Raw genomic sequence first — 23,744 nt, forward strand, 5'->3', positions numbered from 1 at the left:
CCATTGAATTTCATTTTATTAGATAGTGCCCAATGTTCAAGTTTGTCAAGATCTTTCTGTATCTTTAGCCTATCTTCTGGAGTGTTGGCTATTCCTCCCAGCTTGGTGTCATCTGCAAATTTGATGAGTTCCCCATTTATTTCCTCATCCAAATCATTGATGAAGATGTTGAAGAGTACTGGGCCTTGGGGTACTCCACTGCATACCTCCCTCCATGTAGATGCAATTCCATTGAGGACTACACGTTGAGTGCGGTTGGTCAGCCAGTTACGAATCCATCTGGTGGTGATGCTGTCCAACCCACATTCTTCTACTTTATCTAGTAATAGGTTATGGTCTACCTTATCAAATGCCTTACTGAAGTCCAAGTAAACTATATCGACGGCATTCCTCTGGTCCCCTAATTTTGTCACTTTGTCAAAGAATGCAATAAGATTAGTATGGCATGATCTGTTTTTGACAAACCCATGTTGGCTTTTGGCTATTACTTTGTTTGCTTCTAGGTGTTCGCTAATTCGTTGCTTGATTATCTTTTCCAGAATCTTTCCTGGTATTGAGGTCAGGCTGATAGGTCTGTAGTTTCCTGGATCTGTTTTTTTCCCTTTTTTGAAGATGGGAACCACATCAGCTCTTTTCCAGTCCTCTGGTAGTTCCCTGGTGCTCCAGGATCTCTAAAAGATATAGTTCAGTGGTTCGGGGTCTCGTCTGCCAGTTCCTTCAGAACCCCGGGATGTAATCCATCCGGTTCTGGTGATTTGAACTCGTCTAGGGTAGACAGGTGCTCACTTACCATTTTCTTCCCTGTTTCAATTTGTGTTCCTAATCTGATTTTTGTGGTGCTGTTTTTGATAGGTTGGACTGTTTTATCCCTTTGTGTAAAGACAGATGCAAAACATGAGTTAAATAGTTCTGCTTTCTCCCTGTTGCTTGTCACCTTCTTGCCACTTTCTCCCACCAATTGTTTCCTTAACTCTTTTCTTGTTTTTAACATGTTGGAAGAAGCTTTTTTTTATTTTTTACTTTTGTGGCAAGCCTTTCTTCATTGTGAGCCTTAGCTTTCCTCACTTCATCTTTACATGTTCGGGCTATTTGCTGATATTCTGCCTTAGTTATGTCCCCCCCCTTTAAACTTTTTGTACTTATCTTTTTTGTCTTTCAATTTGTCAGAGAGTTCTTTATGCAGCCATGCTGGTTTCTTTTGGGAGCTGTTATTTTTCTTCTTCATTGGTATTGTGCTAGACTGGGCTTTTGTAATCTCATTTTTCAAAATTTCCCAAGCTTCTTCAGTTGTTTTCCCCTTGAGGATTCTCATCCATGGAATTTTTCCTTTCCCTCTGGAATGAGCTGCCCCCGGAGCTTTGCATAATCCCTGACCTCCGGTCCTTCCGACGCGCCCTAAAAAGTTGGCTTTTCCAGCAAGCCGGCCTGGCCTGTTAATTTTTATCTCATTTTTAAAATGTATTGTCTTATAAATTGGGTTTGGTTTTTTGGATATGTATTTAATTTCTTTTTAACTTTCGGGATGTGTGTTTTTTAATGTTGTACGCCGCCCTGAGTCTTTTGGGAGAAGGGCGGCATATAAATCCAATAAAACAAACAAACAAACAAGTAATATGGTTGTTAAATGAATCTGGCTTCCCCATTGATTGTGAAATATGAATCAGTTGCCCAGCATTCAAATTTTGATCACGTGACTGTGGAGATGCTGCAATGGTCATAAGTGTGAAAAGTGGTCCTAAGTCACTTTTTTCAATGCCGTCGTAACTGTGAACAGTCACTAAAGGAAATGTTGTAAGTCAATAGATACTTGTATTTACTGTTAAAATAATATATACTATACTATTTTTTTTCATTTTTCCATTGTATTTTTAACTTATTTTTAAAAGCACTGTTTTTTTCTGTGATAAGGAATTTTGTCTTTCCTCTTTTCCTTTTTTGTTAGTTTAAATCAGGGGTAGTCAACCTTTTTATACCTACCGCCCACTTTTGTATCTCTGGTATTAGTAAAATTTTCTAACCGCTCACCAGTTCCACAGTAATGGTGATTTATAAAGTAGGAAAGTAACTTTACTTTATAAAATTTATAAAGCAGAGTTACAGCAAACTCCTACCACCCACCATGAAAGCTGGAACGCCCATTAGTGGGCGGTAGGAACCAGGTTAGTCACTGGTTTAAACAATAATAAATATTTAACCTTACAAGCAGTGGTTCTCAACCTTTTCTTCACCATGAACCCCGTTAAAATACCTTTTGTGACCACAGATCATGGCCACAGACCCCCACCCCAAACTTAACTCAAGCTTTAAATCACAACATTTCTTCAAGCCTTCACAGCCCTCCTGTGACAACATTGTGGCCCCTCAGGGGTTCACGAATCACAAGTTGAGAACCACTGCTTGCCAAAATTTTGTGAAACTTGAGTTGATTTACTAAAGATGCTGTTTGTTATAATTTTAAATGCAGATAAGGGAAAGATAAAACTATTCAAATGTAACGTTGGGGATTATTTGGAGGGGAGAGTTTGCAGATTGGAAAGTGGAGCTATGTGATGAGTTGGATGTGATCTTGTAAATTGGAATTGTTATGCAGAGGTAGAATGTGGCTGTGTAAACTGGACTTGCTATACAATGCAGATATACTGGGAGACAAAGCAGCTGGAAATGCCAAACAATGCAGAGGAGAAGCAAGGGTCCATGGGAGCAAAGCTAGATACAAAAATGAGAATAAAAGAACAGTTTCTAAGTACAGTAGGTGATAAAAGCTTAAATGATTAAAAAAAAAACATTTGACATTAATGCAAAAGAACTTCAGATTGCCACACCCATTTTTCCTAGGTGTATTTGTTTGGCATGAATGCTTGATTTATAACATGCACTGCCATTACTTGTAAAATATGATATTGCTGCTTGCCTGCTTTTTCTATATAAAATTCACTGCATTGTTTTGCTTAAGAGAGAATATTCTGTTTTTTTGCAACTATATTTCTTGATCTGGATACTCATTCCCCACTTTTCCCAAATGATAAGCAGATCCTACTGGCTTATAAGATTGCCAACATTCAAATGAAGTAAAACATGTATTTCAACAAATGTTTAACAGAGTACCACAGCATTCAAAATATTTTCTTTAAAAAAAAAAAAAAACCTGGGAATCAGGGCTGCATTTATTTTTCTCCCCTAGTCACATGGGAAAGTCTTCCGAATGTGCTGATATTTTCTTGGTTGCTTTCCTTGGCAAGGATGTTAAAAGTCATGTTGTCAAGAGTAAACCTGACCTTTCAGCACTGATAAAATAAGGTCAGCGTCAAAGGTCAGTGTGGACAATGCACTGAATGGCCTACTGAAGACAACAGCTGCACATGGAATTCTGCCTTTTAAAAAATGGACACTATGAGCAGCTTTATACTTTGTGAAAGGATTGCACGAGCCTCATAAAGCTATACTGTATTCCAAAGCGGCCATTCCATTAAAAAGAAAACATAATTATCTTCATGGTCTTCTTTCAACTTGTCATGCTGCCAACCTTTATTAAAACAAGAACTTATGAGAGTCTCTGTACGTAGCAATAGTGTACTTCTGAATAATGGACAATGGGGTGAGGCTGTCACCTTCTTGTGCAGTGTGTGTTTCCATAGGCTGACTGGCTGCAATTGAAAATTGATTGTGGGTTTGCATGCTCAGTGAAAACTAGCAACATATTGCCTTTATGGTGTTAAGTCATTGTTGTTGTGTTGAAAGAAATGTCCCTCTGGGTTCGGCTCCAAGTAGGGAAACAGACACTGGAGACATGGAGGCTGCTTGTAAAGATGGTTTAATGGTGGACAGGACCACATGGCTTGAGTCCTGAACAGAAAAGGTGATCACATGCTTCAATGTTGGGTGAAGAAGAAGAGAGGAGAAGGGCTGAGATATTGAAAGTCCCTGGTTTTATGCCCTCTCTGACCTTTGATCTGGAGCTTGTATTCTGATTGGTTGTCAGACTCCCATGGGGCCATGCAGAGACAACTAAGCTGTGTTTTGAATCCAGGTTTGGTTGAGTTCTCAGATGCCATGTGGTGAGTGGGTGAAGGCTAATCATGCCTTAATCCCATCGCCCTGGAGCTGAAGGGGAGAACTCTTTATTATGTAAAGGGACTGGCTTGGGCATCTTAATGGCCCATTGACAAAGGGGGATTGGCAGGAAGCTGCAGGGAGCTACTCTTTTTTAAAATATCTTTCTCCCTTTTCATATCCAAGGAAATGTAATATTCTGCCTTTTCAATATTTCCTGGGATATTTCATTTTTCTGGGAGAGGGCTGGGTGATAACTTCCTACAGTTGTTAGTTGCAAAGTCATGTTCAACCCATCATGAACCCATGGACAACATTCCTCCAGGCTTTCTGTCCTTTACCATCCTCTGGAGTCCATTTAAATTCATGCCTACTGCTTCGGTGACTCAATCCAGCCACCTCATTCTCTGTCATCTCCTTCTTTTGCCCTCAATCTTTCCCAGTATTAGGCTCTTCTCCAGTGAGTTCTTCCTTCTCACTAGGTGGAGAAAGTATTTGAATTTCATCTTCAGGATCTGGTCTTCTAAAGAGCAGTCAGGGTTAATCTCCTGTAGGACTGACCGGTTTGATCATCTCGCAGGAGTCTTTTCCAGCACCATAATTCAAAGGCCTCAGTTCTTTGGCACTCATTCAGTTAAGTCATTAATGAAACAATAGAAGACATGACTGCCCCATTGCAATAATTATAACTCATACCTTTGGATTAAACAAACCATAACCACCACCCCCCCCAAACTTCATCCTTGTGGAGTAACTCAGTAAAGACACAGTTCCCTTGTTCCAGACTCCAAAACTTCAACTCTGCCCTTTAGATGCTCCATTCCTCTTAATTCATCAGCTGTAAAGTTCTCTGGAGCCACATGGGGCTCTGAATCTGGGGGCTTATCTGTCTGAGAGAATTTGTAAGGCAAACATTCTTCCAGTGAGGCCACAAATGAAATTTTTGCTTATGCCTGAGACAAAAACATATGTTCTCATATTGAGTCTCCATGTAAAGTTGGCATTGCATATCTCCTGAAAAATTCAATATCTACAATTCATTTTGGAAGTTAAAGACATTTCAGGATATGAAACAAACATTGGCTGTGGCCAGCTCTTAATTAAAAATCTAAACAGTGATTTGTTTGCTTTAGGCAAAGAAAATGAGAAACATTGAAAAATATAGGAGACAGTCAAATACGTCTGTCTAAACAAAAGCTAATTGCTCTCATAAATGTAGGGACCTTGTTGTTTAAGACCAAGAGTTTACGTATTCTTATGAGAAAGAGAGTGGACTAAAAAAAAACGGATGAAGTTGCATCCCATAAAAGAATTGGACTCCCCGGGTCCCTCAGTTGTTTTGTTATACAATTTAGATGCCCCGCCAAGTTTACATTCTCAGTGATTTCAGTCTATGTATTTATAATAGCACAAAAGAAACGGCTCCAGAAATTTCAAGGGGACGTCAGTATGGTTGGTAGTGTAACTGAGAGCCAAGCAAGAGAGAAAGCACTGGATTGTTTGTTTATCCAATAGCTAAGTGTATCTGTGAGGGTTTATTTTTTTTCATTTTCTTTTCCTATGCTTAAGAACAAAGCATAGCAAGTCTACTGAGATCCTAATAAAGCATTTCTAAAAATCCTCCTTTCTCTTCCCCTTCCATCCTTTAAGTGATTATAATCATATTATTCATTGAGGCACTACAAAAATAATACATTCCTTATTTATATTTTATTTGAATATTCCCCCAAGAGATCCAAGATTGCTTACAATTAAAAAGCACTGATTTGAATGTAGCTGTCATGCTTAGAGCACATTCGTTGAAATAGTTGAATAAATTAATAATGGCTAAGTATGTCTCTCTGATTTCAATGACGTTATTTTCACCATGTCCAGCCAGTGTACACATCTTTATTTTACTTTTAGATTTATATATATTCTGCCTTTTATTCAACAGCTCAACAGCTAGCATGCACAGTGCTGTCTTCTATTTTTCCTTGCAAAAAGGATAACATATGATAGAATGGATTGAGAGAGAATGACCAGCCCAAAGTCATTCAGGGAGCTTTCATGGCCAAAGGTGGATTAGAATCTATGTCTCCTAGTCCAGCAATGTAACCACTATGCTATACTGGCTCCTAAAAGATGTCCCTGAATCAAAGGTTTTAATAGTCAATGAACTTTTCTGCAAATAAATCCTATTGAACTCAGTGTGACTTGTTTCCAAAGCAAAACAAATGAAAATGAATAATGAAGATAAAAGATTTGATGAAGAGATAGAGCTGGTTTACACGACAACATAAATTTGAAAATTAAGATCTAGCTGTTTCAAGATTTTTTTCTATATATAAAGATTTCCCTGGACTATTTTAAAATCTGTGTCATTAATTTTGATGGACACCTTTATATTTCCCGAGGAGTGCATTTTTAATACTGCCGGACTGCACCATTTTTATAGAATCTATATATTTAACTGCCTGACAACATTAATTCCCTATCTATTTGAGTGCTTCCACTTTTATTGATCATGTCATCATGTCACCTGTCAGGTTTCTTCACTGTTCATGCATACAAATCAAGGCAGAGACCAGAGGTGTTATTCAGCAGGTTCTGACCAGTTCTGGAGAACCTGTAGCGGAAATTTTGAGTAGTTCGGAGAACCAGAAAATACCATATCTGACTGGCTCCCAGAGTTCCAGCTGATCGGGAAGAAATAGAGATCTTACAGTATCCTTCTCCTGCCACGCCCACCAAGCCATGCCCACAGAACCGGTAGTAAAAAAAAATTGAATCCTAACACTGGCAGAGACATATGAAAATAAGTATCAGTGGTAGTGATGAGAGAACTCTAACAGAATTTATAATTAAATCTAGTTCTAACAATAAACTCCCCTCTGTAAAAGGGCATGTCAATCACTTGGATATATATATACCGCCTTCTCTCCTGGACTGACTTCAGAAGAAATCACTCATACCAAAAAAAACCCACTGATTGATTGGTGTTAATCATCCTGATTCATCCTGGAGAAATTACTCCAAATCTTAAAAGGTTATGATTATGCCCTTTAGAGATATAAAAGTAGAGGGGAACAAATATCACAATTTAGTAGTAAAGTCCTACTCCTGCTTGCAGGTACAGTCTTATGGAATTAAGCCCTCTGTTACTGTAGAGGTAAAATATTTTCTTTATTTCAATTTATGTGAAACATACAGAGAAGTCTAAGAGAGAGGATACATCAGATTAGAGAATTTTCTGGAGGGTCATAAAGAAAATCCTCAGACTAGCATTGTTAGAAGCAAATCTTACACTTCTTATATACAGTGAAGTATAGCAAATTCATGGAAGCCAATGATGGCCTCACATTTTATGAATTGCAAAGTATAATCCATGACCAACATGCTCCAAATGTTCTGAGACGTACAGTATTATAGAGATGTCATTGCTTAGCTCTGTCCCACTCTGCTCTTAAGATATTGGACCCAGGCCCGGATTTTAGAGTGCCATGGAAGCTCAATGGGTCACTTTGTGCCAGATAAGTTGGTTAACCTCAGTCAGTAAGTTGGCTTTTTTCCTGACCAAGCTACCTCACAGGATATCATTTTGGGGGGAAATGTTGAGCATCTGAACAGAAGGCAAGGTAGAAAGCGGATAAATAGAGTTTATTTCTCTTATATTAGAATTATGCTATTTTGATATTTTGCAAGATCCCTCTTCCCTCGAGTGTATGGTAATTCAAACATATTGTATGTGTAAATATATCATTATCCTCCCTGTTTCTAAGCTGAAAGAATGCATCCCCTTCCCACCATACTGCCTTTTCCTTTCCAAGGTACTTTGTGGTAGCGATAGACTTTTGACAGGCTTGTCATGTTGGCAGAAGCAAAGATGCTGATGCAGAAACCAAATATGTCTTGGCAGACCTCATATATGCCGATTGCTGTTTTTTGTTTGTTAAACAAAGGCAACTGTGGTATTTTTAGTTCTATTCAAAATACGGGAAGCAAAAATCATTTCTGCCAAGTGGCAAGGGACAGAACTGGCCAGGGGGAAGAAATGGTTTCCATATTTCTATAAAAGAATTTGAAAGCTTCAGTCACATGTTGTGCTTTAGTCTACTCTGTCTTTCCATCATATATATTAAAGGCAGCTTCTTGCTTTTAACTCAGGGCCACATGGAAATTGCAGAGTTCATGTCCCCAACATGTGAATCTTCAACATAATGAAGTGTTTGTGTGGTGAATGCCTATGGAGATTATTAGTCATCCAAGTCATAGTTTTCTCAGAGGTGCTTTTTCAAAAGGCAACTGGACTTTCTTTGTGTTTCCTTGAAAATGTTTCACTTCTCATCCAAAGAGCTTCATCGGTTCTGACAGGAGTGTATTTTGTGGGGGGGAGGGGGAGATTTTGCTGCCACTCTATGAGATTCTGCACATACCTATACATTGATGTACATGCCTAGTGTTAGAAGCAATATATCACTGAATATTGAATATTGTAGTGATATCATTACCCATTGCTGGAAATAAAATACCATTGTACCAGTTGTCTTATGTCCTTGTTGATTTCTCGGAAGCATCTGAATGGCTTGGAGATCAGAATGCAGGAGGAAATAAGCTTTCAGCCGATAAATCTTGAGGGTCAGGACAGTGGAAAAATTATCTTCCCTTATATTTTCTCTTGCTTTTAACTCAATGCAGTGAGCATGAGGGTAGAGCCAACCCATGCTCAGGACAATGGATAAGGAGCAGGAAATTTACTTATTTACTCCCTAAATTTGTTACAAGAGAACAAGAAGAACATTCAAGCATCTTAACCGCAGGCCTAGGAGCAAAGCCAAGTCTTAAAGAACATCTGGAACACTTGAAGAGTATGTCCTTCCTCAAATATGCTTATTGGTTTGCTTGTTATATGTATATTATATGCGCAAGGTGGCATGCATAGTACTTCCTCCTCTCTGACTTTTCTCCACAAAAGTAACCTCGTTTTTAATGATGGGCACTAATCCATACAACTGACACCCATAGCTGAAAATGACTATAAATTGTCTCCTGCAGTCCATCCCCTTAACCATTACACCACACTGGCATTGGCTTCTGCTGCTCCCAATAGTCTCTTCTGCTTATTATGTCTTCTTTTCTCTTGGCCATTTTTCTCTCTGTATTTATGTTTCTCTTAGTAACACAGAGATCTATCCTGTTCTTAGCTATTCCCTTCTAGCATCTTTTTATGCTTTGGGGTTCCTCTTCTATCCAGTAATTATGGATCATTATTTTTCCTTTGGTTGAAGTGCTAAACTTCCAGATTCCTTCAATTATTTTAAGCTCACAGATGGTGAAGCAGCTCAGATTTTTCTTAAATTTAAAGAGATCAGGGATGAGGTTCAATCTACAGACATCCCATAGTGCTGGCCTGATCGAATTGTCAATCTTTGACTTTGATGTCATGCATCAGCACTTGTGTCTCTTCTGGACATAAGCAGGGAACTGCATGAAAATGCAGGGAGCAAACCTATTGAGATATCTGGGTGTTGCCATCAACAATAGTTGATTGTGGTTTTGTATTATGTATTGTGTGATTATAGCTAAATGTCAGCTGCTTTTCAAATCTGCTTCTACTTCTAAACATTTTTAAGTTTTTTTAAATAAAATTCACATTTGTTGTTTCTGACTGCTATTGATTGTAACAATCCTATTCAAGAGGAAGATAAATATATGATTAGGTTTTACATGAAATCCTTTTCTTTACCATGGCATTAAAACTCTGAAATTCACATCTGAACTGAGGATGCGAGCTCTCACTATAGTAAAATTGCAGTTCTACAAACAACTACTACTCTCAATAGCCTTGTTTCAGTGTCAACAAACAATCCTGGGAATTGGAAGGAAGCTATAATTATAATCATCCTGCACTAGAGGATTGATAATCATAGAGGAGTACAGTAATAGTCTGGGTTTTTTCCCCAATTTTGAGTTTCTTCGGTCACCATAATATAAATACACATGCCTGGACTTTTTAAACATGTTGTAATTAAGTATCCATTTGAAAAAAAATTCAATTATATTTGTTCAGTGGAAAATAATGTTTAATGCATACATAGCCATCTGGAATTGCCCTCCTCTTCTGCTTCACTGACTCTGTATGATCCTTAAAGATCATGCTTTTGATGCAACTGTTGCTAGGTAGGAGTTGGTAAGAATTGTGCAGTGGTTTAATAGTGGAAGCTGAAAGGTAGCATAGTTCATGAAAATAAATGTTGGTATTTTCTTAATTCATGTAAATGGAAAATGCAGGTCTGTTTTTGGCTTCTTCCTTTTCACAGACTTGCCTTTTCTACTAAACAAAATGAGTAAATTTTTATGTGTACAGTTGTGCTGGCAAGGATTTTATCTAGTTTGGATGTGCTTTAATGTTATACCAATTTTCATTTTCATCATAATTCCCTTTCTTCAGCCATGAAATTGGCATTTTTATTTATTTAATGAACATCATTAAAGATTTATAGAAGACCTTTTTGCAATTCATTCCATACCCTACCCAATTCAGGTTGTCTAATGCCTGATGTTTATATAGCTGTTCTTAAGTATTCAAAATACTTTACACATATCCTTATAACAAGATGATCATTTCACTCACTTTCCAATTAGAATGTCTATGAAGATTCTCAGTCATCTAGGTCATGTTTGTCCCAAAGGTGCTTTTTTCAAGAGGTAACTGGACTTTCTTGCTTTTCTTTGAAGATGTTTTGCTTCTCTTCCATGAGAAGCAAAACATCTTCAAAGAAAAGCAAGAAAGTCCAGTTGCCTCTTGAAAAAAGCACCTTTGGGATTTCCAGTAGGAGGTGGATGCTGCAGCTGAAGCAGTAGATAAAAGGGACTTCAGCAGAAGTGAACATAAATGAGGAAACAATCCTTGTGGATCACTTGTTCCCCCACAAGGAATGCTCTACAGTGTTGGTGGGAAGAATCACATCAATTTATGACATGTCAGAAGCTCCCATTCCAGATGAAGAAGCAGACACTGAGACAGGAGAGGAAATTATTTTTGTAAAATATATTTATCTTTTGTGGAAGCTTAGTGATATTATACTATATACGTGATATTAGATCATTTGAATTTTGTGTGCCTGTTTTGGAGCTTTGTTGGCAAATGCAATCACACTGTTGACAACTCTAATCATTGCTTTTTTGTTTGGAAATTTCAAATGAATCCCTAGAATTGCTTTTAGATACAGATAGCAATAGTTACCCCCCCCTTTTTTTTTTAATTTCAAGCAACTCACTAAATTATTTTTCCTTATATGTATATGCAGTTTCATTTCTTGAATATGGCCAAAACCTTTCCTTGCATTCTGGTTTAAAACTATAGTTGAGGTTTTCGGAGTAACAAGACCCTTTCCACACTGATTTGACTGCCATTAAAGTCTTATGTAGAAAATCTGCCAAATCTATTAATCCTTACCTTTGTTACCTTTATGAAAAGAGAATGCATAGAGAAGAAAGCCAGAATTACCCCATGGATGCCTAGGTTGCAGAAAAAGAGTTGTGGTGCTAAGCTATCTTGTCATTGTTCATCTTTTTTTATTGAAGTTCTTGTGAATTTTAAGAAAATTCCAGATACTTTGGATCCCTGAATTGTTGAACTCTCAATAATCTCTATTTCAGACAAAAATTACTTTACAAAAACCCAGGTATTTAGATCCCCCAATATTTTGTTGTTGTTTTCAAGCCTGTTTCACAAATTTCCTTCACACTGGTCACCAAATTAAGATTCCAACTCAGTTCAAGGGCAGGAAACTCAGCCTGTTAGAATAATAAGAAGTGTATGTTGCCCACCTTAAATGAGAGGTGTTGTCTATGCTAACAACCAATTGTTGTTGTCTTTAATGGCAGAGGTCACGTTCATTCTAAAAGGACTGCAAATCAATGAAGAAGAGTCTATATAGCATGGGCAAACAATGTTCCCCACAATATGGAAAAGAACCAGCCCTCTCCAGAGATGTGTTAAACTTCTACCTAATCACCCTATGGAATTTCGAGTTGAACTAAAGCTGCACTAAAATCTGTGTTTCTTTGCTAAGGTGTGATTAAGAGATTGAAGAAAGAATTTAACACTTTAATTTCTTAATTTTTTTTAAAAAAATGTCCAGTGGGGAATGCTAACAATGGCATCAATAACATGCAAACATATGCTTGATCTTTAGGGATAGATAGGCTTTATCTATCCCTAAATATTTTTACTGTCTCTCACAGAAAGGTTTTTATCTTCACCGGACATGAGAGTACCAAATCTGTCCTTGCATGTTACTGAATCAACATTTCGTGTTCTGTGAAGTTGTCCACTATACATGGTGCTCTGAATTAATATTATTAATTGCTCCAGCATGAAATTGCACCATGAAAGAGTATACATCCTTTTTATTAGTTAATAAACTATTAGCCAATACATATTTCCTACTAGCTAATACATCTTCAGATATTTCCAGAAAGGCGGCAACATATTGCTTCATCACAATTGCTGTAAGGAAACCTGGGATGTGATCACGCTTTGTAATACTGTCCCATATGAGAAGATATTAGCTACATTCTTCTTAACATTTTAATCCACAGATTGTCATTAATGTTCTATATTTATACTTTGATCTAAATAAACTGCAATGTAAATAAATGAAAAAAATGCAAAGAACTAGATGAATAAAATGTGAAGATGTGACAATTCCTAACAATCTCTTGAGTTTATTTCTATTATAAATTGTATTTATAACCAGGCATACTATATCAAAATGTTGGTTTCTCTTTTTTTTAACCACCTTGCTATTCTTTGGTTTTATCTCTATGCAGGCATCCAAACTTCACTTTAAGTGTCTCTGGTAACTTTTTCTAGAAACCCAGGTCAGCTGTTGCTGCTCATGCTAGGCAAGATTGAATTAAATGTATCATGTTAATTAAAATAATAGTTATATAAAGCTGAGTATAAATAATTCTATGAATTTTTAAGAGTTTTTTGGCTTGGATAGACTACTAGGGAAAGAGTAATCACTTCTTCAAAAAATATTCAGTGTTATTATTTAATAGCTAGAAGATTCCCTTTTTGATTTCCTATACATTAGATTTTTTTATAGTATCAATAATAAAAATTATATATTTGTTCTAGGATCTCAATTCTAGCTTCATGTTTCCATAGTTGTATGCACCTCTTGGTAGTAGAAGTAATACCATAATTGGAAATAAGCCTGTTCTTATAGCTTTAAATAATCTCCAAGACAAAATGAGATTTCCCAACTAGTATGCTTCAAATATGCTGGAAGCCCAGATCCCAGAATCTCCAACTATATTTGTCTTACAAAAATTCTGGCCATTGTAGCGGTGACACATGTGGAGGAGATTTGGTTGAAGAACTCTGATTTGGGTGTTGCAGGGTATCTGACAGTACTGTTCCAGGAAATCACTCATGCTAAATACTCAGCAAAGTACTGCTGTGTTTCTCAGTTCAAAACTCAACAAGTATTTTCACATTGTTTTGCAAAATAATTGTAGGAAGCAAATTGATAAAAAAGTTGATGTTAGTTTTTTGTTTGTTTAAAAATCCATCAGGCACTAGTCTGAGCTTGGCAACTACAGATAATAAATGCAGACAGAATCTGTTTTTATTCATGTAGCCTTCTTTTAGCTTAAACATCCTTGGGAACTCTTCATGTTGATGCGGAACGTGGCTTCCACCTTATGAAATAGTCTCATCATCGTGTCCTTTGGTGTCTTTCAGATTCCGACCTGAGCATGCGCACTCTGAGCACTCCCAGTCCTGCACTAATATGTCCACCAAATTCGCACAGCTTGCAAAATGGAAAAGAATCTTCTACATCTTCCTCTTCGGTCACCGGAGAGACTATTGCAATGGTTCATTCGCCTCCTTCCACTTGCCTCACCCACCCTTTCATTCATGCTGCCTCTCGGATTCAAAAAGAACAGGCCAATATCAACCGGCTTCCCGACCTTTCGGTGATCCAGATATTTTCTTTTTTGCCCACCAACCAGTTGTGCCGCTGTGCCCGTGTGTGCCGCCGCTGGTATAATCTTGCTTGGGACCCCCGACTTTGGAGGACTATTCGCCTGATAGGGGAGACAATCAATGTGGACAGAGCTCTGAAGGTGCTGACACGACGACTTTGCCAAGACACCCCAAACGTCTGTCTCATGCTGGAGACAGTAATTGTTAGTGGCTGCAGGCGGCTCACAGACCGAGGACTTTACACCATTGCTCAGTGCTGCCCAGAACTGAGGCAATTAGAAGTATCTGGTTGCTACAACATTTCCAATGAGGCAGTTTTTGATGTAGTGTCCTTGTGTCCAAACTTGGAACATTTGGATGTATCAGGTAATGGAAAAAGTCTACATTTATACTCTGGCTGGAGAGTTTTGGATAAAGCATGTCAAATTTAATGGAGAAAATATTCTCAATATTTTTGATTGCAGTCTCGATAGTAACTTTTTCACTCTGTAACTAACATTTTTAGAATATTTCTCTGTTCTCCTCCCCACTCTCTTTCTCTGTTTTTAAAAATAATAATAATATGGATTTCTCCAAATAATCTTGCATTTAAATCTCAATTTTAATCTTGCATTTAAAATTGTACTCTGTACCATTAAATACTTCAAAGGGTTTGTAATTGAGCATGAGTCTTTAAAGAGTGCCAGGTTTAGCGTGTCAGAACAACAAAGGTCCCTGCAACTCTTTAAACAGCCACATATTATTGCATAAGCATTTGTGGATATCAGTCCATTTCATGATGTGTGCATTGTACCAATGTGTTAGTGTTTAGATGCCACAACACTTTATAAAAGAAAACAATGTGATGTTGTGGTTAAGATTTCTGAACTATGAGCAAAGAGACCCAAGTCTACCCATGGAAATTCACAAGATAATGTAGGGTCAGTTGTTTTGTTCTCAATCCAACTGAACCTCCAGATGAGTGAAGGAGGGAATGCCCTATATGTTTCTGGGAGGTCTTTCAGGAAAAGCAGGATAAACCAATAAAAAATTACTACTGCCCTTATAGAAATTCTTATGTGACCAGGGCTCACTTCAACAGTAATATCCAATTTATCCATTTAGCCTGCTTATAAAGAGAATAATCAACTTGGATCATAGATTAATTTTCTGGGTTGGAGGAAGTAAAAGGCAGGTAGGATAAATTTAGGATATGCCATTTTTGACTTGCAAGTCAAAGAAAGGAGAAAAGAGAAGAAAGGCAAATCAGTAACAGTAAGCTTTGATCCTTGGGTCTCTATGCTGTCCCGAAGAGATTATATGACCTCTTTAAAAGTGATAGTGTTTCTTGCCACAAAGCATTTTCTTATGTTTGCAGCCACAATCATCCTTGCAAAATTCACTCTCAGATTTTCTCAGTGTGATGCTATTGGAAAGCAATACTGCCCTCTGCTGAGAAAAATGCCCAAACTAGCAAGTGTGTATGTGTGTTTGTGTGTCTGTGTGTAGAAATTAGATAGATGATAGATAGATAGATAGATAGATAGATAGATAGATAGATAGATAGATAGATAGATAGACAGACAGACAGACAGACAGACAGACAGACAGACAGACAGACAGACAGACAGACAGACAGACAGACAGAGGGAGATGATAGGGAAATGGAGAGATGGATATGAGATGAGATATATGATTCCCCCCCCCCAAGATGACGGCGCGCTTAGACGCTACGGCTTTGAGTGTGAGGTTAAAACCAATTTCGTTGTATTTAAGTACAATGACAATGAAGATTATACTTATACTTATGAGATATGAGATATGAGATTATATGTGTGTGTGTGTGTGTTGTATTTGTGCTGATAAATAAATAAAGGGAGACTAGTATAGATCTATTTCAAGCTATTTAGCTCTCATCAGCTAGCCATACCCTTACTGGGATTTGAACCTGGGCTGTATTACATATTAGGCAGATGTGTTAGCCACTAAGCCACAGGCTCTCCTCCTTTATCAGCTATAGCTTGAAATAGATCTATACTAATCTCCCTTTATTTATTTATCAGCACAAATGCAACACAAATATAACAAAGGCAACATTAAAAATATGGTTTTCTGCCTGGATGGTCTCCTGGAGTGAGCCAAAGGACAGAAAGGGAAAGCAGTGTGTTCCCTCCCATATTTGGGCGTACCAGGGGTTGTGACACAATACATATCTATATATAATATTACTAATCCCAGTAAGGGTATGGCTAGCTGATGAGAGCTAAATAACTTGAAATAGATCTATATTAGTCTCTCTTTATTTATTTATCAGCACAAATACAACACACACACACACACACACACACACACACACACATAGAGAGAGGGGGGGCACAGACATTCTTTCCCTCGACCTCCTCTCCTTTTCCCCCTTCACCTACCCCAGATTATTTTAATGCATTTCAGCATCCTAGTTTCAGTCACTTGCCAGTAGATCGATTTGTATTTTGCACAATTGCAGTTTCCTGAGTCTACTTTAGCGCCATATTATAAGGTAGAGAAAATTCATCATTGTATCCTGATGTAAAGCACCATTCATTTACTATTGATCCCCAAACAAACAGTTCCTTCAGACTGTTTCATAGATAAAGAAAAAGCCCTTTGAGAAAAACAAGTACTAAGTAACAATATTTTCATTAGGAGTTGTTGGTTTTGGAAGGGGTGAAAAATAAATTCATCTCACTGCCTGCAATAACTTTGATTCAGAATGTTTTGAAATCTCACTCAATTGCTTTAGAAAGAATATATGCAGCATAAAGCTCTAGGAACAAAGACTACATAAAGCCAGCAGAAATGGTAAATGGATTACAAAATTTACACACAACATTCAAAATCTTGCCAGGAGCAGACATGGGACACAGACATTTTTATTCCTGGATGTTTTCTAACATTGGGAAAATGTTGTGAGTATGCATGTATGTCTGTATATAACTGATTTTGGGACATATTCATGGTACCAACAGATAGCTGACCTGTAAAATATTATTTAAAGGCAGTCCTTGACTTACGACCACAGTTGAGCCCAACATTATTTTTGTTAAGTGAAACATTTGTTAAGTGTGTTTCTCGCCATCTTATGACTTTTATTGCCACCGTTCTTAAGTGAATCACTGTAGTGAATAAGTTAGTAACATGGTTGTTAAGTGAATCTGGCTTCCCCATTGATTTTGCTTGTCAAAAGGGTGCAAAAGCTGATCACATGACCTTGAGACACAGCAACAGTCATAAGTGTGAGCCAGTTGTCAAGCATCTGAATTTTGATCACATGATCATGGGGCAAAGGTCATAAGTGTGAAAAACGGTCATGCGTCACTTTTTTCAGTGCCATTGTAACTTTGAATGATCACTAAAAGAACTATTGTAAGTTGAGAACTACTGTATATAAAGTTTTCCACAGAGAGCCAGTTTGATGCAGCAGTTAAAGAAGCTAGACTAAGAGGACTTGAGTTTTAGTCTGTCCTTAGGCACTGTGGGATGCCATGTGCGTGACTCTTAAGCAATCATTTCTACCAATTCTATCTTGGGAAGTTGAAAAAAGTCCTTTAAGAAGGTATTGACAATGTACTTTCAAAAATCCTGCCAAGAAAACTGCATAGATCCATCCAGATAGTCACCAAGAGACAACTGACTCAAAAGTTCATAACAACAGAGTTTTTGCTAGCTGCCACCCTTCTGGCATACTTGCCATTTTACATTTCAAATGTGTGGTTCTTACATCATGCAAAAATATATTTCTCAGGAAGCAAAAGAACTCTGTGCATCACACATATTCTTTCATTCAGCCATTGAACAAAAATTCTGCTAAATAAGCAGACATCAATGTAGTACATACTGTACATAACTTTTCAGTAAAAGTATGCAAGAGAATGTAAAGAGAGAGAGAAAGATAAATGATAATAGAATGCATAATCTTTGGAGTGTATAGCTATAATGTAATCATTATAGAAATATTCTGTTAGGTATAGCTTGCACTTACATATTTCCAAGTGTGTATATAAGGATAGTCCTGTATACATGCTTTGGGAAAAGTCGTTGGTTTTAGCTGGCTTTAACTCTTCAAATATTTTGCGAAGAATAGATGTCCATATAAAATGGGACTCTATTAGTATTAACATGACAACTTATCTGTTAGAATATTTTGCAAGCCTCATGTGAGACCTAGTTTACTTTGAAAATTCATTGTGGGATCTTATGAATAATGCATCCTAGAAATTATACCATTACATCAAAAACCACAGAAAATTTGGATATTAGATTTTCCATATTTTTAAAAGGTCTCTTTCAGTTTTCAGCAGAGAGTCTACACAGATGGACTAGACCAGGGGTAGTCAACCTTTTTATACCTACCGCCCATTTTTGTAACTCTGTTAATAGTAAAATTTTCTAACCGCCCACCGGTTCCACAGTAATGGTGATTTATAAAGTAGGGAAGCCAGTTATATTAAAAAAAGGAAAGTGCTTCAGTGTAGGACAAAACCCGTACCGCCCACCATGAAAACTGGAACGCCCACTAGTGGGCGGTAGGGACCAGGTTGACTACCACTGGACTAGACTGTGATCTATTATTTTATAACTGGCCAAAGTTCATTCAGAGTTTCAAAGTTCCCTGAAACTTTCTCATTTTATTTAAAATTGTTTACATTTTCTCTATGGAAAGTTTGTTGCCAAGAGTGAATATGTATGTATGTTTTTATTATTATTATTATTATTATTATTATTATTATTATTATTATTATTATTATTATTATTATTATTATTATTATTATTATTCAGGATAGATAAAATGCTTCCAGACATTGTGCATTGTGTAGGTAAATATACTAACTAAATTATAGAATCTATTTAAAAAAAGGTTGGGATGGACACTATTTAAATGGATTCGGAATTCATAAGTAGCCCTGAATTCTTCAGTATTCATCAGGCAAGCATGATTTCACCTTCTGATTTTGCAGGTTGTTAATTTTGAGTAGTTCAGAAAACCGATAAATACCACCTCTAACTGGCCCCGCTCCCCATCTATTCTCTGCCTCCCGAGTCCCAGCTGATTGGGAGGGAATTTTTCTATTGTCTTCCTCTGGCAAAAAATAGCAAGGAGGTTGCTATTGTCTGCAGGTGTCCAGTGAACTGACAACATTTTCATGGAGAATGAAAGAGAAATTGGGAAATTAGAAGGAGGAAGAGAGAGAGAGAGAGAGATTGAATAGATGGATGTGTCCATCTGACTAAATAAAGAACATAAAAAAGAGACAACACCATCAGAGAGTAATAATTATTATCATCCCCACGCCATGTGCTTTATTGTTTCAACTCCTAGTTTCTCTCCTACAGCACCTCATTTCTTTGTTGAAGTTTGTAAGAGGGAAATGCGGGAAAGAAGCAGGAGGGATGGTTTGAAGTGGTGGTTATCTCTGAGAACCAAAACAAGTCGGAGGTGTTTTGACCCGATCCATTATCAGAGTCTTCTCCAGGGACTGAAAAAAAAGTTGTTCTTCCTTTCTTTTCCCTTTCCAGATGGTGGCAAAAGTCAGTTTTATCATTAGCCCTATCTATCATTTGTACCTTCGTAAGAATATCAGCAGCATGTTGAATCAGACTTTTCCTTTTCTCCTTCTCAGGGCTCAATGGTGTGGGGGGGGGGGTGCAAAGCATGAACAAAACTAACCAACTAAGGAATTCAGGTGTGACATTACCTAAAATTGATAGACATCAACTAGACCCATTTTCTGAATATTGCCTGTAGTTTAGCAAAGGAAATGTTACATAATATTATTTTAAAGTGTGACTCATTGGGTCATCTTTCCAGATGTTTCTTTATCAGATTCCTCAGTGGTGTCTTTACTGGAAAAATTGGGATACATTCAGGTATGTATCTGCTTTGAAAATGCTCAGTGTTGAAATGTGTAGTATCGCCAAACATCAGCACAGGAAATGTTTTATGACATTTCTGTTTTATGATATTTATAGCATAATTTGTTGTATAAAATTTGCACAATTTTAGTTCCATGGGAATCATGGGTCTCAGTTTCTGGAGGCATTCTGCAAGTTAGCTCATTTACCTTGATTCTAAATTTGTTGCCCTGTGATGCACCGATTTGCTTTAAATTAGTTCAGGATTATGGGAATAAGTGTATACAGGTAGTCCTCGATTTACAACAGTTCATTTTGTGCATGTTCAAAGTTACAAGCCCATTAAAAAAAGTGCCATGACCATTTTTCAATAACTCAGGGGTGGGTTCCTGAACTGGTTAGTATCGGTTCACTGCGCACATGCTTTGCATTGCTCATGCATGCACATTTGACTAAAAATTGTTTTGCACATGCACAAAAACATGCCGGCAATGGCAGAAGACACCGGAGAACTGGTCTGGAGACATGGCCAGTCTGGGTCATTGCCGTTACCAGGAGTAACCCACCTCTGCTATAACTTTGATCATGTGATCCAAATGCAGATGCTTGGCAAACTGACTCATACTTTTGACTGTTGCTGTGTCCCAAGGTCATGTGATCACCTTCTGCAACTTTTTGACAAGCAAAATCAATGGGGAAGCCAGATTGACTTAACAACCGGGTTACTAACTTATCAACTGCAGTGATTCACTTAACAACTGGGGCAAGAAAGGTTGTAAAAGGGAATCAAACTGACTTAACAAACATCTCACTTATCAACAGAAATTTTGGGCTCAATTATGGCCATAACTCAAAGACTATCTGTAGTAGTATATAATCTCAGCCACATTGGATTGATTGAAATATGGTAACTTTTTCAAAGATCTTTAAACTTTTTTTTTTTTAAAAAAGGAATGTTACTTAGCCTTCACTAGTTTAACTACTGAATTTAGGCAGAATGTTGTAAGCTCCAGGCCATCATTCCTGGGATGAAAATCCTATACCATTAAGATCATTTATATAAAGGGGAAGTGGACCATGTTTGTTAACAATTCCCCCCCCCCTTTCCAATATAGGTTGTTCCAAAGTGACGTGCATCAGCTTATCCCGTGAAGTTTCCATCAAGTTATCTCCTTTACACGGCAAGCAGATTTCTATTCGCTACTTGGACATGAGTGACTGTTTTGTCCTTGAGGATGAAGGACTGCACACTATTGCCACCCACTGCACTCAGTTGACACATCTCTATTTGCGCCGCTGCATCCGCATTACTGATGAAGGCCTCCGGTACCTGATGATTTACTGCCCTTCCATCAGAGAGTTGAGTGTGAGTGACTGCCGCTTCGTCAGCGACTTTGGCATGCGCGAGATTGCAAAGCTGGAGTTCCGCCTGCGTTATCTCAGCATCGCCCACTGTGTCCGCATCACTGATGTCGGTCTCCGATACATTACTAAGTACTGCAGCAAGCTGCGTTACCTCAATGCGCGAGGCTGTGAAGGCATCACAGACCATGGAATAGAGTACCTGGCCAAAAATTGCACAAAACTCAAGTCATTGGACATTGGGAAATGCCCTCTGGTGTCTGACATTGGCTTGGAGTTTCTGGCTCTGAACTGCTTCAACTTGAAGCGACTGAGCCTGAAGTCATGCGAAAGTGTCACCGGACAAGGCCTGCAGATTGTAGCAGCCAATTGCTTTGACCTGCAAATGCTGAACGTTCAGGACTGTGAGATTTCAGTGGAAGCTTTGCGGTTTGTTAAGCGCCATTGTAAGCGCTGCATTATAGAGCATACTAACCCTGCCTTTTTTTGAAGCAAGAGTCATACTTGTTGCTGAAACAAAAGATTACAATTGTTTGTATGTACATATGCACAGTTTGTCCGCATATGCAGTTATACTTTTCTTGTACCAGGGGTAGCAACATAGACTTTGGCCATCTAAGTTGATTCCCTATATGATATTTTTAGTGGCCTTGTTCAACTCTTCAACTTCTGAAAACTACATAAAATCATCACACTCTGGCCTTTCAGGTTATTGAGCAAGTGATATGTATGTAGAGTTCAGAAATCCCAAGGCGAGTAACAAGTCTAAATTTGTTGTTGATGTTAAACATCCTGTGGTCTAATTCAGAGAAAGTTTAATTTTAATTCCTGGAAAACTTGTTGGAAAAGATAGTTATGAAAAAAAAACTTTGTTGTTCTCTTTGGAACTTTGTCATGGCTATCTTTAGCTAAATTGGAATGATAAAAACCTACCCTCTTTTAAGACTGTGTTTGGTTTTACATGTTTGTGCCATAATTATTGCAAAAAAGAAAAGTTACCACCAAAAGTGCAATACTTTTAGCACCTCTGCTCTTTCTAGCCATTGTAATTATGCAACTGTGGGAGATTAAGCACACATGTATTTTAATTGATTCTCAGTTTTGAAGGAGTTCCCTACTTTTCCTGCTCTCTGGTGCCTCTCAGGAATTCTAGTAAGGGTTTTTCTCTAATAGAAAAATGGTTGTAGGACACCTTCCTTCAGAGTGTCATAGCATGTCCTATTATTTAAAAAAAAACCACATATGTTTAATCTACTCAGTATCCCTATGGCAATCTTTTATCTCAAAACATAGATAGTAAAGGAGGCCACTTTTGATTCCCCAATTCCCCTTTGTGCCTTCCTCCAAACTCTGATTGACCACAATTGCTGAACAATGACATCACAATTTCCTGCTATGATTGGTCTGGACTCATTTAACCAATAAAGGAGAATATTTGTAGTTTAGGGGTTGAAATGAAGGGATCTTGGTGCTCTCTGAGCTTGATTGTTTCCTTGCAGATATTTTCATTACCCAGACTAGGTAACTTCAGCAGCTGCTGTTATTACCTAGTTTGGGTAATGAAATGTCTGCAAGAAAACAACCAAGCTTGGACTACTGTAAACCCTGAAACAGACCCATCACAAAAAAAGCAAAAAATAAAATAAAATAAATTCCTCCAACTTAGTCCCAAACCACAATCAACCTACAAAGTGTAATCAAGCCATATTCCCCTGCTTATAACAAAATGTGGCCATTGACTAGACTTCCCATTCCCCTCTATGTAGAATGTGGCCCATTCTTCACACACACTGTCCTATCTTTTACTATTTAAGATCTGGCCTATGGCACAATGAAAGAATATTGACATTTGTGTAATTAATGGCAATTGCCTAATTCTATAGCACCTTTCCTTGGTTTAGCATTCTAGAAACAAACCTCAATTAATGCTCAAGGGACTATGTGTGTCCTGTCATGGTGCTGACAGAAATTTATTAGACTAAGCAACATTAAGTTGGAGGGAAATAATGTGTGTTCCCAATGATTATTCAGGAAAAAAACTTCTTCAAAACAAATAATATTGTGCACTTGTTAGATTTAACAAGAGAAAAAAAATAATGTTAACCATGAAAGTATATTCACCTGGCACTTTCATCTTAGCACCTAAATCCTATTTTTCAGGAATGCAGTAAATTGATATTAGTAGCATAGAATAAATTTTCCAATCAGTACATCCATCATATTGTTCGTAGTCTGATGAGACAATGAAAACTGTCCTGTTAGGAGGTCTGAGAATTATTTTAGAGCCCCTGCATACTAAGGAAATGTTTTAAAATATACAACACTCAGTGCTTTGAGATTTACCTGTATTCCTATTTCAGAGTTTTTCCTTCTCACCTCACATCCCTGTGTCCTTTATCCTGAGTGCCTTTCAGATGTTTCACAATCCATGACGCATCCATGCAGAACCTTACAATCCAGAAATATCTCAAAAGAAGAA

At 37.6% G+C, this 23,744-nt stretch overlaps 1 protein-coding gene across 1 annotated transcript in view; it reads left to right on the forward strand.

The window, feature by feature from the left end:
- Positions 1-22,208, forward strand: part of FBXL7 (F-box and leucine rich repeat protein 7) — a 157,973-nt gene extending 135,765 nt beyond the window's left edge. The window contains exons 3-4 of the mRNA XM_081950108.1: positions 13,790-14,401; positions 21,019-22,208. Coding sequence (XP_081806234.1) covers positions 13,790-14,401; positions 21,019-21,755 — 1,349 coding nt within the window. The 3' untranslated portion in view covers positions 21,756-22,208. The remainder of the gene's footprint in view (positions 1-13,789; positions 14,402-21,018) is intronic.
- The last annotated feature ends 1,536 nt before the right edge of the window (positions 22,209-23,744 follow it).

Source organism: Natrix helvetica, assembly GCF_964273705.1.
Source record: "Natrix helvetica genome assembly, chromosome: 4".
In the NCBI taxonomy this organism is placed as follows: domain Eukaryota; kingdom Metazoa; phylum Chordata; class Lepidosauria; order Squamata; family Natricidae; genus Natrix; species Natrix helvetica.